The following is a 17,408-nucleotide window of genomic DNA, read 5'->3' on the forward strand; positions in this document are numbered from 1 at the left end:
AATACATCAAAGTTGGATCAGCCTGTAGTGTGGTTTTCCACTTTAATTTTGAGTGTGACTCCAAATCCAGACCTCCATGGGTTGATAAATTTGATTTCCATTGATAATTTTTGTGTGATTTTGTTGTCAGCACATTCAACTATGTAAATAAAAAAGTATTTAATAAGAATATTTCATTCATTCAGATCTAGGATGTGTTATTTTAGTGTTCCCTTTATTTTTTTGAGCAGTGTACATGAAATATGACATTTATGTAAATATTCAGACCCTTTAAATCAGTACTTTGTTGAAGCACCTTTGGCAGTGATTACTACAGAGTCTTTTTGACGCAAACAAGCTACAGATCCTCTCAAGCTCTGGTTCCAAACTTCTTCATTTAAGAATGGAGGCCACTGTGTTCTTGGGGACCTTCAATGCTGCAAACATTTTTTGGTACCCTTTCCCAGATCTGTGCCTGGCATCCTGTGACCTCAATTCCTTTGACCTCATAGCTTGGTTTTTGCTCTGACATGCACTGTCAACTGTGGGACCTTATATAGACAGGTGTTTGCCTTTCCAAATCACGTCCAATCAATGGAATTTACCACAGGTGGACTCCAATCAAGTTGTAGAAACATTTCAAGGATGATCAATGGATGCAACTGAGCTCAATTTCAAGTCTTATACCAAAGGGTTTGAATACTTATGTAAATAAGGTATTTCTGTTTTTTATTTGTAATACATTTGCAAACATTTCAAAAAACCTGTTTTCGCTTTGTCATTAAGGGGTATTGTGTGTAGATTGCTGAGGATTTTTATTTATTTAATCAATTTTAGAATAATGCTGTAACATAACTAAATGTAGAAAATATCAAGGGGTCGGAATACTTCCCGAAGGCACTGTATAACAGCCTCCACTCTACTGGTAAGGCTTTCCACTAGATGTTGGAACATTGCTGCGGCGACTTGCTTCCATTCAGCCACAAGAGCATTAGTGAGGTCGGGCACTTATGTTGGCCGATTAGGTCCGGCTTGCAGTTGGCGGTCCAATTCTCTGTGGAGGCCAGTCAAATACTTCCATACCGATCTCGACAAACCACTTCTGTATGGACCTCGCTTTGCGCACAGTCCTGCTGAAACAGGAAAGGACCTTCCCTAAAATGTGGCCACAAAGTTGGAAGCACAGAATTGTATAGAATTTCATTGTATGCTGTAGTGTCCCTTCAATGGAACTAAGGGGCCTAGCCCAAACCACGAAAAACAGCCCCAGACCATTATTCCTCATCCACCAAATTGGCACTATGCATTGGGGCAGGTAGCGTTCTCCTGGTATCGGCCAAACACAGATTCGCCCATCGGACTGCCAGATGGTGAAGCGTAATTCACCACTCCAGAGAACGCGTTTCCACTGATCCAGAGTCCAATGGCATCGAGCTTTATACCATTCCAGCCGATGCTTGGCATTGCACATGGTGATCTTAGGCTTGTGTCCGGCTGCTCGGCCATGGTAACCCATTTCATGAAGCTTCCAACGAACAGTTCTTGTGCTGATGTTGCTTCCAGAGGCAGTTTGGAACTCAATAGTGAGTGTTGCAACTGAGGACAGATGGTTCTGTGAGCTTGTGTGGCATACCACTTCGTGGCTGAGCCGTTGTTGCTTCTAGACTTTTCCACTTCACAATAACAGCACTTACAGTTAACCGGGAAAGCCCTAGCAGGCCATAAATTTGACGCACCTACTTGTTGGAAAGGTGGCATCATATGACCATGCCATGTTGAAAGTCACTGAGCTCTTCAGTAAGGCCATTGTACTGTCAATGTTTGTCTATGGAGATTGCATGGCTGTGTGATCGTGTGAAATAGCCAAATACCCTAACTTAAAGGGGTGTTCACATACACTATATATACAAAATTATCTACATGTTGAACTGGCCCAGTGGCCCACCATCCACCACACAGAAAACACAATGGTAAATATAGACGTGATAACGTGAGATGAGTAATGGTCTGTGGTAAGACCAGAATGAGATTAAGGGCTGCGTGTCAGATAACATAACCAAAATATTCGGAGACAAAATGATGATCTGAACCAAAGGAATGGTTACAGAGAGAGTGTTTACTGGATATGATACTGATATGAACTACAAGGCAGACCTCATATCTATTCATATCAAATGGTCATGCTTTTGTCTTGCCCACGCAGCACAGGGTTAGCTAAGTGCAGGGTTCACTGAAAGCATTAAGAGAAAGAAAAGAGATGAGAAAAAAAGAGGGAGGACATGCTATTAGAAGCATAAGGGTGGAGTTTAGCAGAGGAGAGAGAAAAGAGGTTTAGCTCTGCTGAAAGAGATAGAAGGAAAGGATATGTCAGGACAGGGAGAAGAGGCGCAATGCTTAAAGGACATAGAGAAAGAGGACGGTAGAGGCAGGGAGATGAGCTATGCCAAAAGGATGGAAGGAAAGGGATAGATGGGTTTTTACTTGATGATTTGAGTGACAGGTCCCCGGGGCTCTGTCATCAGGGTCAGAGGGTAGAGAGAGAGAGGGTAGAGAGAGAGAGGGTGGGAGAGAGAGAGGCACTGAAAGGAGGGATGAGCTGAAGGAGAAGTGGAAGGATGGAAAGAGAGATGAACAGGAGGCTGACAAATGACTATTCCATAAGCAAACAGACAAGCAACGAGGAAAGATCCCAGATTCTGAGATGCCAGACACCCAGCTGCAACCACCTAGGAGAATAGAAACATCTAAAGAAGGGGGAGAGGTGAGTCACAAAATCTGGAGACCCCTCTTTCACCTCTTTATTCCCAAATGGAATCAGCCAAAGTACCTTGTAATAAAATGTATTGATTAATTAAATTAATTATCCTTGACCCCCCCCCAGCAACACCGACTGATCAAAGACTGATCAAAACACTGTATTCATACAGAGACAACTGTTTGACCAAAACACTGGATTCATAGAGAAAGTGAGAATTAACTAATCCATTCACTTCATATATATAAAAAAATGATATGTAAACTCTGTGTAATCAACATAGTTTGCCTATTTTTTTTGCATAGCATTGACTCTGATCACAGTTATTTTCATAGATTCAGATATTATCGCATTAGACTGATGTTCGTATACTTTAGTTATCTTGTTTACAGCCTTTTGGGGACCCTCCGGGAGATTTGTCACCCTGAGGCAAAACATTTTAGTGGCCACTCTCTTGACGGTGGAGAGAGAGAGAAAAAAGTTAATTCTACACATTTTTCCATGGGTTGGAGAGAACGTAGCAATTTATGTATAATACATTAATGCAATTCTACTCATTTTGCCATGGGGCAGAGAGGATTTTTTCCAGTTTTACAGCTAATTTCCTGCCATTCTACCCCTTTGGCCATGGGGTGAGGAGAATTTTTATCCGTTTAAAATGCCCACATGAGCTGAAAGACAATGCCCATACTTACCCATGATGTTGCACAACAATTGAAGTCAATACATCATAGTTTTAGTCAAAGTATGATATATTTGGGGTTGAAGTGGGAAATCCGAAGGGGTAACTTCGGAATGTTTTCGTGACAATGCCAGGCGTTTCCTCTATGATATGACATGCTAATACTTTTCAGTCTACGTTTATTTTCAGGACTTGGTTTTATTTGAATGTTACCACCCACCAGCATGTCATTATTTATTAAATCAGAAACACCTGCAAAGTCCTTCTTTCACGAGTCGCGACTGAGCTGAGCAATATAATACCAAACAGCTTTTTGCAGTAGACGCCTGAGCAATGGAGCAAAGTAAAATAGAGAGTGTAAACTTGTGTTTTTACACCTCCACTTTTTACCAGCAAATTATCATAATCCATTTGAGTCATTTAGCGGACACTCTTATCCAGAGCCACCTACAGCAGTGAGAGCAAACATTATCATACTTTTTTTCCGCACGGTTAGGCAGTGCAGTTAGGCTATCCATATTACCGGAGCTTCATCTTATTATTTTTATCTAGATGGCGGGCGGATTTGTGGTTGCAATTTATGGAACATGCCAACATTTTGGAGATAACAACAGATGGCAAAGTCAAATATACTGGCTTCCCCTATCCATCCGTGGCGAAGTTTTCCCTAAATGCTTATGACAAATCCAGCTCCAGAACCAGCCATAGCCGAGCCAGCTGGCGAATCTTTTCAAAACGGTGTAGCAACAACAGATAACATTAGCTAGCTAGATAAGGTTAGCATGCTCGGTATTTACACTGACAGCTATGTTGTTATTTATCCACTCCACCTGGAAAACGTTCCCACCCCCAATCATGAATATGTATTAGCAGCCTGCGCCATTCGTTGGCGGTGGAACCTAAACGAGAATTTCTGTTATAGGATAGGAATTTCCGTTGAAATACGGGCAGCATTGCCCTTTGGTGGGGGCCTTTAAAGCTAAATTCCCCAAATTATACCATGACTAATGCCATGTTGAGAATGCCTAACACAATCAATTGGGACCCACTGGAGGTCAGGGCCCCTGGGCACATGCCCTGTGTGCCATGATCACTACAAGTTTAAATAGCTGGCTAGACTAACTATCAATCAAACAATATATATGGCTAATTTCCTAGTGGACAAGGGGCCCTAAGCGACCAGCTTATGTTGCTTATACCTGGAGCCGGCCCGCTGCTTTACCATGCAAACCATTTGACCCAGGTCAATATCTGACCCAGATCAACAGCTTCCAATGATTTTAAATGGATATCAAAGCAAAGGACTCATGAATATAATAATTGTGTTTGTTTACATTAATAAAAGTATGCCAATTTGACCTGTCACTACGGTAGGTCACTCTTTGATTTAGCTAAAGATAGAGGTATTGATCAGGAGGAGTCACACACACACACAGCATATTTGTACTATCCTTGTGGGGGGCTTAAATTCATTTCCATTCAAAATCATATTTCCCCTAACCTTAACCATAACCCTAAACCTAATTCTCACCCTAATAGTAACCCTAACCCTAAACATAACCCATAAGCTTAAAAGAGAATTTGTCCTCGTGGGAAACGTCCCATAAGGGATCATTTTCTATATTTTACTTTCCCTGTGGGGACATCTGGGGATTTCCAGTAGCCACGAGAATAGTAATACAAGCCCACCCACAAAAGTTTCAGACTGAGTAGACACAGTGGTTTCCCCAGTTCTCCAGGGGACAGACACATATAGCTGGAAAGTTTCCCCACATAGGTAGTGGTTCTAACTCCTACACCAACATGCCATCTCAGCTGTGTACTATGATCTATTGGTCACCCTGTAAACCAGTACCATAGTCTCTAACTAAACAATAGCAATACTGTAAACTGTTTTTTCTGTTTCTAGGATTAATGTTACTGCAGCACTCACATCACATACAATGTGTTGATTCCACTGATAACCCCTCACATCACTGAGTTGAATGGAGTATTGCTTGAGATGACATTTCAATACAAAAATTGGCATCACAAGTCAACCATGCAAACTATAGAATGTTCACGGTAACCTAAAAGACAGTCTATGTAACAATCAGACTCTCTGGTGGGACTCTTCAAAATGTCAGTCTCGCCATCCTTTCTCTCTGTCTGGATGACAGAGGTCATGGTATGACGTGGGCAGAGACACCTCTGAAGGAAGTGGGTCATGTCAACAGGAAGGGCTCCCTGTACTGGGCAGGGGAGGAGAGGACAAGAGGAGAGAACCTCCAACAAGGTGTTGACCGATTTTAAGGTTTAAATATTTTTTAGTATGCAGCATTATGAAAAGCGCAAGAAATCATGTGCCACACATGCAGCCTCCCATTTCTCTCTCACACAAACACAGAATAATCTATTTTGCGTGTCCAATGATCCATCCTCTGTCCAATTCCATACATCTAAAAGATGTCAGACATACAGTAAACCGTGTGGTCAATAAATCAATATTCCACAATCCACAGTTGAACGAGCAATAAATTGCACTAAAGAAATGAGACAACATGATTAATTAGTTAGCATGTCTATTGAATGCTGATGTGTTTTATAAACAAATTACAATTTGTTTTTAATCAGTTGGTTGAATAGTATCTAAAATGTACTTTGTGTCTATATTATATCCAGTGCTTGGTCATTTGTGTCTGTCTATATTACATACAGTGCTTGCTGTTGTTGTGAGTGGGTATTGCCGGCAAGACTGCAACCCACACCAAGCATGTGACTATGAGGAAATATGACCTAAGTCTTATGAGAGGGGGCCGAGAAAGAGAGGGTGAGAGAAAGAGAAAGAATGAGAGAGAAAGATATACAGAAAGAGCGACAGAGTATGTAATGGAAAACAATATGAGGAAACGACAGTGTCAGGGAGACCAGGGAGACACCTCTCCTGTTCGCATCTTGTCAACAAGCCAGTAACGTTTCCACTGGAAGGGAATACCAAGACAGGGATAGAGGGGGGAATTCCTGGCAGGGGGCCAAGTTCTACCAATCTTCTTCAGTGGAACAAAAAAAAAAGTTAGAAAAAGGAAAAAGAGAGAGAGAAACCCACACAAGGGCGACAACCAACAAAATGAGACACATTCATCACAACCAACCTCCCCCTCTCTGCACCCCTTTATTGTCATTCCGCTCTTCTTTATCATTCCTTCGTTGCCGTCTCCCCAGACACCCTTCACCCCAGGGCAGAGCAGTTCCCAGACCATGATGTCACTCCCCTCACAGAAAAAGCATGACCTAATCCTCTCGGTGGCCCCTCCCCATTGGGTGTTTTCAAATCCTCCCAGGAAATCCCATAGCCAATCAGACACAGGCCGAAACCCCTCCCCTGCAATTGCAAGCTCAGCAAAGAGCAGGCATAAACCCTCTCAGTGCCGGGCTCAGCTATCCCTGTGTCAGCCATCCCCAGCTCTCAAGAACAAAAAGATCAGGGAAAAGATAGTCTGTGCATTTTCATGTGGTGGAAAAAACACAGTGGTTGGCTGGGTTGAGTTCTAAGATGGCTGCTGAACACCCGGTAGCTTTTGTCAATGGGGAACAGTTTTTGTTGTAGCACCGGCAGTCTATTGGTCTATTAAGCAGGGGCATTGCAGGTAACGGAGCTTTGTTGAGCTGTGTGGTGGCTGTATGCTGGGGGGTAAATAGTGTGGCAGCTGGGGGTGAATAGTGTAGATGGAGGCAGTTTCCTTTGTGCTCGCTAAACCCTGTGTCTGTCTGGCTTTCAGCAAAGCTATCTATGCACATTCTGTCTGTCTGGGGCAGACTGGACTGGAAAAAGAGAAGGGCCGGTCATTCTTCAATGCTCCACGACATCGGGCAAAACAAGACATGAGTGATGGAGACGATCAGGTACCAACAACATTGGCCTCTGGTCCTGTCCTAGTATCAGTGAATAGTCACTGTTCAGAGGACCACAATGCATAGAAGTAAAAGTACAACTTTTTGTGTTCAGCATACAAATATGTTGAGTCCTGGATGTTGGGCAATGTTGGACTGATATAACTGGTAAAGTGAATGAAAAAGTGTAGAAGTGAAATAGTGAATACATTCTATATCTGTAACACTGCGATAAGGGAGGTCAAATATCATTTCTGGAAGTATGATAAAAGGCTTGTATTACAAGGCCAAAAGTTTAAAGGTTGGGAGTGGGATTTTAATCAAAAGAAAGAACCTACATGTATAGACAGACTCCCTTTTCCTTTGTAAATGTCAGATTAACAATGGAAAGTTAGTCGGTGTGCAAAAATACTTTATTAAACAGAACTGTGTGTTCTTGGTTCTGGAGACAGAACAGAGACACAGTGTCAGTCAGTGATCTCAGTCTAAAAACAGTGGGAGGGGGGATAAACCTGGCAGCACTTGATGACTTGAGAACAATTTCCTCAATAATCCCTAAATCCACAAAACAGATGAATTCCTGAAGTAGACCATTTTATAAAGGAGCTTTCGAGCAAGCTAGCCCTGAGCCATTTTTGTATTTTTTTTTAACTTAACAAGGCAAGTCAGTTAAGAACAAATTCTTATTTACAATGACGGCCTACCAAAAGGCAAAAGACCTCCTGTGGGGACGGAGGCTGGGATTAAAATAAATAACATAAATATAGGACAAAACACACATCACGACAAGAGAGACAACACTACATACAACACCACCTAAGACAACAACATAGCAAGGAAGCCACACATGGCAACACAGCATGGTAGCAACACAACATGGTAGCAGCACAAAACATGGTACAAACATTATTGGGCACAGACAACAGCACAAAGGGCAAGAAGTTAGAGACGACAATACATCACGCAAAGCAGCCACAACTGTCAGTAAAAGTGTCCATGATTGAGTCTGAATGAAGAGATTGAGATAAAACTGTCCAGTTTGAGTGTTTGTTGCAGCTCGTTCGAGTCGCTAGCTGCAGCGAACTGAAAAGACGAGCGACTCAGGGATGTGTGTGCTTTGGGGACCTTTAACAGAATGTGACTGGCAGAACGGGTGTTGTATGTGTAGGATGAAGGCTGCAGTAGGTATCCAAGATAGGGGGAGGGGGGGGTGAGGCCTAAGAATAAGCATCAACCAGTGGGTCTTGCGACGGGTATACAGAGATTACCAGTTTACAGAGGTGTATAGAGTGCAGTGATGTGTCCTACAAGGGGCATTGGCGGCAAATCTGATGGCCGAATAGTAAAGAACATCTAGCCGCTGGAGAGCACCCTTACCTGCTGATCTATAAATGATGTCTCCGTAATCTAGCATGGGTAGGATGGTCATCTGAATCAGGATTAGTTTGGCAGCTGGGGTGAAAGAGGATTGATTACGATAGAGGAAACCAAGTATAGATTTAACTTTAGCCTGCAGATTTGATATGTGCTGAGAGAAGGACAGTGTACTGTCCAGCCATACTCCCAAGTACTTGTATGAGGTGACTACCTCAAACTCTAAACCCTCAGAGGTAGTAATCACACCTGTGGGGAGAGGGGCATTCTTCTTACCAAACCACATGACCTTTGTTTTGGAGGTGTTCAGAACAAGATTAAGGGTAGAAAAAGCTTGTTGGACACCAAGAAAGCTTTGTTGTAGAGCATTTAACACAAAATCCAGAGAGGGGCCAGCTGAGTAGAAGACTATCATCTGCATATAAATGGACGAGAGAGCTTCCTACTGCCTGAGCTATGTTGTTGATGTAAATTGAGACGAGTGTGGGCCTAGGATTGAGCCTTGGGGTACTCCCTTGGTGACAGGCAGTGGCAGAGACAGCAGATTTTCTAACTTTATTACACTGCACTCTTTGAGATAGGTAGTTAGCAAACCAGGCCAAAGACACCTCAGAGACACCAATATTCCTTAGCCGGTCCACAAGAATGGAATGGTCTACCGTATCAAAAGCTTTGGCCAAGTCAATAAAAATAACAGCAAAACATTGCTTAGAATCAAGGGCAATGGTGACATCATTGAGGACCTTTAAGGTTGCAGTGACACATCCATAACCTGAGCAGAAACCAGATTGCATACCAGAGAGAATACTATAGACATCAAGAAAGCCAGTCAATTGATAATTGACAAGTTTTTCCAACACTTTTGATAAACACGACAAAATAGAAATAGGCCTATAACAGTTAGGATCAGCTTGATCTCCCCTTTAAATAAAGGATGAACCGTGGCTGCCTTCCAAGCAATGGGAACCTCCCCAGAAAGGAGAAACAGGATAAAAAGTTTGGAGATAGGCTTGGCGATGATTGGGGCAGCAACCTTAAAGAAGAAATGGTCTAAACCATCTAAACCATTGGGGTCAAGTTTCAGGAGCTCCTCTAGCACCTTGGACTTAGTGACTGCCTGCAGGAAGAAACGTTGTAGCGGGACAAGGGAAAAAGAGGGAGAAGCGTCGGGGATAGTTGCATTAGAAGGGGTGGGAGATGAGGAAATGTTGGACGGGCAAGGAGGCATGGCTGAGTCAAATAGGAATCCTGATTTAATGAAGTGGTGATTAAAGAGCTCAGCCATGTGCTCCTTGTCAGTAACAACCACATCATCAACTTTAAGGGACATGGGCAGCTGTGAGGAGGATGGTTTATTCTCCAGGTCTTTAACCGTTTTCCAGAACTTCTTTGGGTTAGACCCACAGAGAGAGAACTTTAAAGTAACTAACTTTGGCCTTCCCGGATAGGCTGAGTGCACTTATTTCTCAGGCTGATCCAGTCAGTCTGAGTATGGTGTGCCGAGCCTTTCGCCAAATGCAATTCTTGAGGTGGAGTTAACTCTGCAAGATCACGGTCAAACCAGGGGCTGAACCTGTTTTTCAAGCTGATTCTATACCATTTTACAGAGGCCTGTCATGAAGGAAGGCTTGCTCATGAAGGTTTTTTAGCAAGCGTCTATGACAAATCAGGACAGGTCATTTCACTGAGCAGCCATAGCCATAACCAGAGCCCTAAGAATAGCCAGCTAGCCATTGGTCCTTGAGATAAGAACTGTGGGGAAAGCTAGGCCTAGGCTAGGAGATAAGCCAAAAGCTAACCAAAGAATTAATTAGAAATTTGCTCTGGACTAATATAATATATTCAGGTGAGAAAAGCCAGAGAAAGGAAACAGACAGTGTCTCTGACCCCTACAAGCTCCTCAAGGACAACAAGATAAAAGGATGACAGAGAGTAATAGCAGAGGAGGAGGAGAGAAAGAGTGATTGAATGATGGAGGAGGTTGAAGAGAGAAAAGAAAATGGTGATAGAGTGATGGAGGATGAAGAGAAGGAGAGGAAAGAGGGGAAGGAGGGAGGAGAAAAGAGAAGCACCCAGTGTTCACCCTTTAAGAGTCATTTCCCTTCCTCCTTTACTCAACATCTGTCTAACAAATCTCCACATCCGTCCTCGACAGCCTTTCATTTGTACACAGCCTGTTCCTCCTGCTGCTCTACAGAAATGAAACACAGAGATGAAATACAGAGCAGGCCGGTGAGCCGGGGGAGTCAGGCAGATTTAATCCTCTAGGGAGGATGTGATGTTTCATTTCTTCAGCCTCTCTGATGATGACATTGGTCGTCTTAGTATAAACCAGGTTACTGTCTGCCCACACACCTGCTGTATGCGTGATCTCCTCTCCTCTGTTACACTTTCACTTATCTTCTCTTCTCCTCTGCTCTCACCTCTCCTCCACTCCTCACCACTCTTCTCCTCCACTCACTTACCCTCCACCCATCTCATCCCTCTTCTCCTCTGCTCTCACCTCTCCACCACTCACCACTCTTCTCCTCCACTCACTTACCCTCCACCCATCTCATCCCTCTTCTCCTCTGCTCTCACCTCTCCTCCACTCCTCACCACTCTTCTCCTCCACTCACTTACCCTCCACCCATCTCATCCCTCTTCTCCTCTGCTCTCACCTCTCCTCCACTCCTCACCACTCTTCTCCTCCACTCACTTACCCTCCACCCATCTCATCCCTCTTCTCCTCTGCTCTCACCTCTCCTCCACTCCTCACCACTCTTCTCCTCCACTCACTTACCCTCCACCCATCTCATCCCTCTTCTCCTCTGCTCTCACCTCTCCTCCACTCCTCACCACTCTTCTCCTCCACTCACTTACCCTCCACCCATCTCATCCCTCTTCTCCTCTCGCAACCATTTTAAGGTGGCTAACAACACATCCATTACTTTCTGCCTGGTGTTAACTATCACTGAAACAATACCACATTCAGTTACATCTAAAGTAGACACCTTACATAAAGTATAGTTTCATAACCTTACAATATCAATGTTACACAGAAATTTATAGAAGGGGATTTATTGTACTGTACATGGAGGTGTACATTTTATGATCTGATCAGGTTTCGGCTCCTATTCTGAGTATTTGTGTCTACTTCAAAAGGAATGCACCTGTTGTATCAGAGTGTATGATGTGACTTAAATGAGGAAGCTCCTGCACACAGCTTGCAAATGCTCACTATTATGAACATTCCAACCACACCTAATTTAGCCTACCTCAATCACACATTAAAAGAAAACTCGACAAAAAAACAATATTTTGGTATTTGTTTCATTAGCCATTGTTGATATAGTCCCAAATGTTTTGCATGTCAGCAATCAAGTTTAAGATAATTACATTTCAAAATACAGAACTCTGTCCTGCATTATTCACTTTGCATCATATGATGAGAAAGTGACAATGCTAAAGAGTATTTAAACAACATGTGTGAAGTCTGCTTTATGTTAAAAAAAAACTCATAAGCTACAGTTCACCATAGTATTCTCCAAAAGCCATGGAAGACACCCATTCACAGCTGTGATTAGGACCCGCTATTTATAAATTGTGAACAATTTCCCAGAAGAGGGTCTGGCTGTCGTTGGATAACATGCTTATCTGACAACTCACACAAGGCAGGCACACACATACACACAAACATACAGAGAGGAAAGCTGGAGTCAGTGAACACAGGCGGAGCACTGTATCACAGCGACACTGAAAGCTTCTCTACATCCCTAATCTAGTTGATTCATACTGTGGCGTACTCTCTGTACACTGCACCCAGGCTACATAGAGCCTGACACACTGCAAACAGAGCAGTCACATAGCAGAGAGGCTGGGAAATCATGCTTAGGGTGGACAGGGAGTTATGATCAAAGTCAGACATGGGGAGTTAGAGAGACACAGGCAGAGTGAGGGAGAGTCAGTACTGTGACAGCCTGAATACAGTCAACGTGTGTACTAGACTCGACAATGTACACTTCTGCACACTGGGTGAGGGGTAGACAAACAAACAGATTGTATAGAGCACCACACCAGTAAACACATACTGTCACATTAAAGGGACACACAGTAGAGACATGGTCTAAGTTCATAAACACATAGCCTGACAAGCATTGTTCAAATTCATTCTGGACTAAGTCATCTGTAATATTTCTGGTCACGAAAGTGAGAAAAGCAGACATGGAAACGAGGTTTAAAAATAAGGAAGTGATTTCACAGGCCCACCCAAACCACCCTTCTGTCTAGTCTGTGATGCTAACAACATGCTATCTGCTATCACTTCTCCATTAGTAAGCAAATACATCCAACTCTAGTCGAGTGAACGGTATTCATGACTAAACTGCGAATTTTAAGCAAGTTGTTTCAATGAGTAGATGTAGAAATACAGGAACATAGTTCTGGAACTGCAACCAAGAGGAACCAAGTACCCCAACGACTCCACTACAGACCACACAACTGCCCATCCTAGCCTTTACGTACATCCATCCAACAAAAGGACTTACTTCTTGCCCTTGATGTGATTCCTGTATCGCTGGTCCCTTCGTAACATGTTTCCCTTTAGAGACAGGGCCTTGCTATGACAGTCAGGAAACAGGCTCATCTTAACAGCAGCGTATTGAACAGATAATCTATAGAGTAGAGAGGAAACCTGCCGCTACTAAACCACACCACCACACAGCAGCACTGTCACAACCATGAATATCTTCCTCTCTTTCTCTCACACTGCAGCTGCATTCTGGGGCCTCTTTTTTCTTTTTTAGTCATGTGTTTCCTGTCCCTGCCCTCGCTCTCCCAGCTTCCTTTGGGAGTGGTGGTGACCCTGTGACATCATAGCCTTTCCCTTCCCTCCTCCTCTTCTCTCCCTTCATCCCTCTGTCTGCCAGTCGGCTGGCCTCTCAGTCAAATACAACTGGCTTCTCACAGCCAGTTAACTACAGCCAGCTTCGCATATTCAACCAAAGTGGGATAAAGGGGCCCCTATCTTCCTAGCCAATACTACTCAATAAAGGGTCCCCCATCTACCTTACTCATTTCCATGTTACGCTATCTGATACCGCACACAAACACATATCCTATTCATCAAAGACAATACAAGACAATACAGAAAGTACATTTTTTAATCTATTAAAACCCCTTAACAGTTTGTTTCAGTTTACCAACCTTTTCCTGCGACTCTGGTTCCATTCCATTTTGGATGGAGGAGGGAGGAGATGGAAGCCACTCGGCAAATCAGGTGATGGTTTAGAAGGAGATAACATTTCCTTTAGCCAATTAAGACGATCCTTGAAGAGGAGTCTGTTTCCTAATAGGAATCCTAACAATTCAGGTGATCTTTACAAAGGAAATGGTGTCTCTTTGTTAAGAGCCTCTGTGGGCAACCTTGTAGCTACCGCAGCACAGAAAGAAAATGTTTTAGGCAGGACACAGAACAGACCTATGAGGATGAGCATACTAGTCTAGCACTGGTACTTTCAAGTTTCACTTCCTTACCGATCCCCCTACAAAACCCCTACATTCAAAACACAAGTTTCACATCAGTAGCATGGTCAGGAGGGAAATGCCACAGAGCCTAACAATTGAAAACAAAGAGAGTGGGTTTCTTAAATAGTTGCCACAGAGCCATACAGTACAGCTATAGTATACACTATTATATAATACATCATTATGTAGTGTTAAGGATTTAATCTGCTGTGCTATCCATCAGTTACGACAGATCATGTCACATGAGCACCATTATACCACATCAGTAAGATGAAAAATAACACTGATGTCTAAGGCCATGCCACAAACAGCATGAATCCTCTAACTCCCTTCTGGCACATCTTTTAAGATAAGTCTAGTGGTTAGAAATATGGTGTATGGCTGAGATGAGTCCTCGTCTTAAAGAGGCAGAGACAAAGAGAGAAAAACAGAGACAGAGAGAGAGAGAGAGACAGAGAGAAAGAGAAACAGAAATGAGAGGCAGAGAGAGAGAGAAAGAGAGAAGAATGTGCCTTAAGAATGGAAAGGCTCTGGGGGGTTTCTGTTGCATGTCCTTGAGAAATGGACTTCTTTCAGCCTTGGAGGAGTGTGTGTGCGTACAGGAGTGTGTTAGTGTGTCTGTGTGCATATACTGTATGAGCATACGTCTGACCAGCCAGGTATTGATTGAACCTGGGTCATCCGTGTGGCAGTACTGTACAGTACCTGTACTGTATAGTATTTGTGTGTGTGACCTGCAGGGTTGCCAATGTACTGACACAACAACAGAGCTTGCTGTCTGTTTTTTTAGCCATTGGGGGCAGCAGAGCAAGCTGGCAGAAACAGTTACAGGACCTCGCCCTCTCAAGAGAATATCATTTGTCTGACTTTTGATAGACCATGAACTGATAACTCCTATGAATGAGTATGTGAGTAATTTCGTTCTATTAAAAAAGAAGTTATGACATTTAAAAAAAAGTTAATACTCGCAAAGAAGGTTACTTTCAAAACAGGTAAATGATGATAGCATTGTGTGTATGAAAAGCATATGTTTTTTTGACCCCTGTAAAGAGACATACCATGTTACCACGAGTCAATATCTTTCTACTGTACACCTGCGGTGTGCGTTCCAAACTTCCCAAGTGTCAAATGTCAAACACTAAACATCTACATTACATTCAACAAAGGGCATCCAATCCACCCAAGAGCAAATTCTCCTTAAAGTCCTTCCACTGAGGGCCATCCAAAGAGTCAAGTAGTAGAGATCCAATTCTTGAGGGAGAACTGAAACATCAGTCAATGCCATGGATGCATGCCTAACAGACTCAGTACACTACCAGAAGGAAACTTGTAAACTGGACTCCACCATCGATTGTAACATAAAACGCCTCTCTCTGAGTTCTGGGAGTGGGGTCAACAGCAAAATCTCCTTACCGGCTTTTAAAAGCATGAATGAAAACTCAATAAAGCTAAACACATGGTTTTGAGCAGTAGGCTTTGTGGTCTCTGGTTTCTCATGGTGAGCCCTGGGACTGCCCCATGCTGAGAGAGTTGGAGGATTGACTAATAGGAACAGGTTGCTCCGTGAGAGCGCCACAGTATTTTCCCATGAAGCTGCTGTTCCTGCTGCCGCTGGCTCTGTGAACAGCGCACACACACACACACACACTGGCGTTCTGTGAGGACCATGGAGTTTTTCCACCCCTGAGAATCCCAACAGCCTCCAAATAATCCATTCCAGCTATTTTCCCCCATTTAGTTTATTTTTATCTGCCATTCTAGCACTCACTGAGCTTTCAGTTCTACTTGGGGACCAACTAGCTGACGGGATGGTTGGAGTGTGTTTTCGTGATTTTCTTATGTTTAGCCCTAACCCTCTTTTTCCTTCTGTGTTGCTTGAGGGGAGTAGGGGGACGCAGGCAGCTTTCCATAGACATCTCAGATCAGGAAAGCCATCTTAACCCCCCCTTTTTCCTTTACCATGACAATCCCTCCCTCCCCAAGGGAAGGATCAGAAATCTATTACCTCCATATTCTAGACAGACAGGGAGAATTAGAATGTGACACCATGCATGTTAGCTATTCTATCTGTAGGAAGCAGTTACTGTTTTTTTTATTTGTTGTGTTATTGAACAGATAGGACAGTGAAGACAGGAAAGGTAAGAGAAATGCAAGTCAGAAAGGCAGTGTGTGGAAGTCGACAAGCCACAAGTTACACAGTTGTAGTAGTGGTACAACGTGTCTGACTTGTATGTCCCAACAGGGTCGATGACAGCCAGGTCTTCTCAAAGTAACATTCAGTAGAGAAGGACTTCTTACATTCCACCCACACGGGGCTCAGGTGTGAATTACATTTGTGTGAGAGAAATGGGACCTCTTTTCTGTTCTAGCCTCTTCGCAACATACATATTATGAACACACACACACACACACCCTACCCCCTCCCTTACCCCCCATCGAAAGCCAGCACTGTGGAGTAGCCAGATGTGTCTCTCCCTCTCATCTCTGGCCCATCTGTATACCCTCTGACTGTCACACACACACAAACGCACGCACACACAAAAAACTCCAAACCCCTTTTTCGCCTCTCTCCAGTGACCCAGATGTCCTCATCCTCAGATCTCCCGTTGGGTCATCCAGCAGTGCTGTGAGTCACTAACGCAACACCAAGCACCCAGGCCAATTTTCCACACAGAAAAGAGAAACCCCACTAGCAGACTTAGCAGAATGAGAACAGTGGATAAAGGATACAGGGGACAGATTTTACAGAGAGAGCCAGGTTCAGACTAAACACAAAGCATCTGACTAATGGATGACACACTGCTGACTACCAGCAAAGGGATTCAAATGGACACAGATCATATGCTGTGACAAGACCTATGTGCATGTATAGCCCATATATATAGCACAACAAAACACAAACAACTACAAGTGCATGGTGTAGTTAGCGATATGGGGCAGTTTCCAAGATTCAGTAATATGTGTCCTGTAAACCATCCCAAAATGGTCTACTTATGAGGTTAATAAGCAGTGGTAGAACAAGGTAATAACAGTGCCTGTGTGGGTCATTTTTAATGATTTCTAAATGAGAAACATATCAAAGAGATATCCTCTGAGTGTGACAGGGTGATCTGATCTCCTGCTTCCTGAAACTAGGTTTGTCATCCCAAGAACACAGAGTGTAAAACCGAAAATAAACTAAAGAGACAGGGTGGGAGCAATTATGTAAACAAGATGACGACGACAACAACAGGCAGTGTCCTA

General features: G+C 43.4%; 1 protein-coding gene across 3 annotated transcripts in view; it reads right to left on the reverse strand.

The window, feature by feature from the left end:
- Positions 1-17,408, reverse strand: part of LOC112267047 (LIM domain kinase 1-like) — a 67,790-nt gene that overhangs the window by 42,169 nt on the left and 8,213 nt on the right. The window contains exon 1 of one of the 3 annotated variants that reach the window (XM_042297389.1): positions 13,845-14,142. The exons of 1 other annotated variant lie outside the window; for it this stretch is intronic. In XM_042297389.1, the coding sequence (XP_042153323.1) occupies positions 13,845-13,942 (98 nt within the window). In that variant the 5' untranslated portion in view covers positions 13,943-14,142. Of the gene's footprint in view, positions 1-13,186; positions 13,417-13,844; positions 14,143-17,408 lie in introns of those variants that run through there. One more of the 3 variants, XM_042297388.1, reaches the window with a different exon arrangement.

Source organism: Oncorhynchus tshawytscha, linkage group LG14 (genome assembly GCF_018296145.1).
Source record: "Oncorhynchus tshawytscha isolate Ot180627B linkage group LG14, Otsh_v2.0, whole genome shotgun sequence".
NCBI lineage: Eukaryota > Metazoa > Chordata > Actinopteri > Salmoniformes > Salmonidae > Oncorhynchus > Oncorhynchus tshawytscha.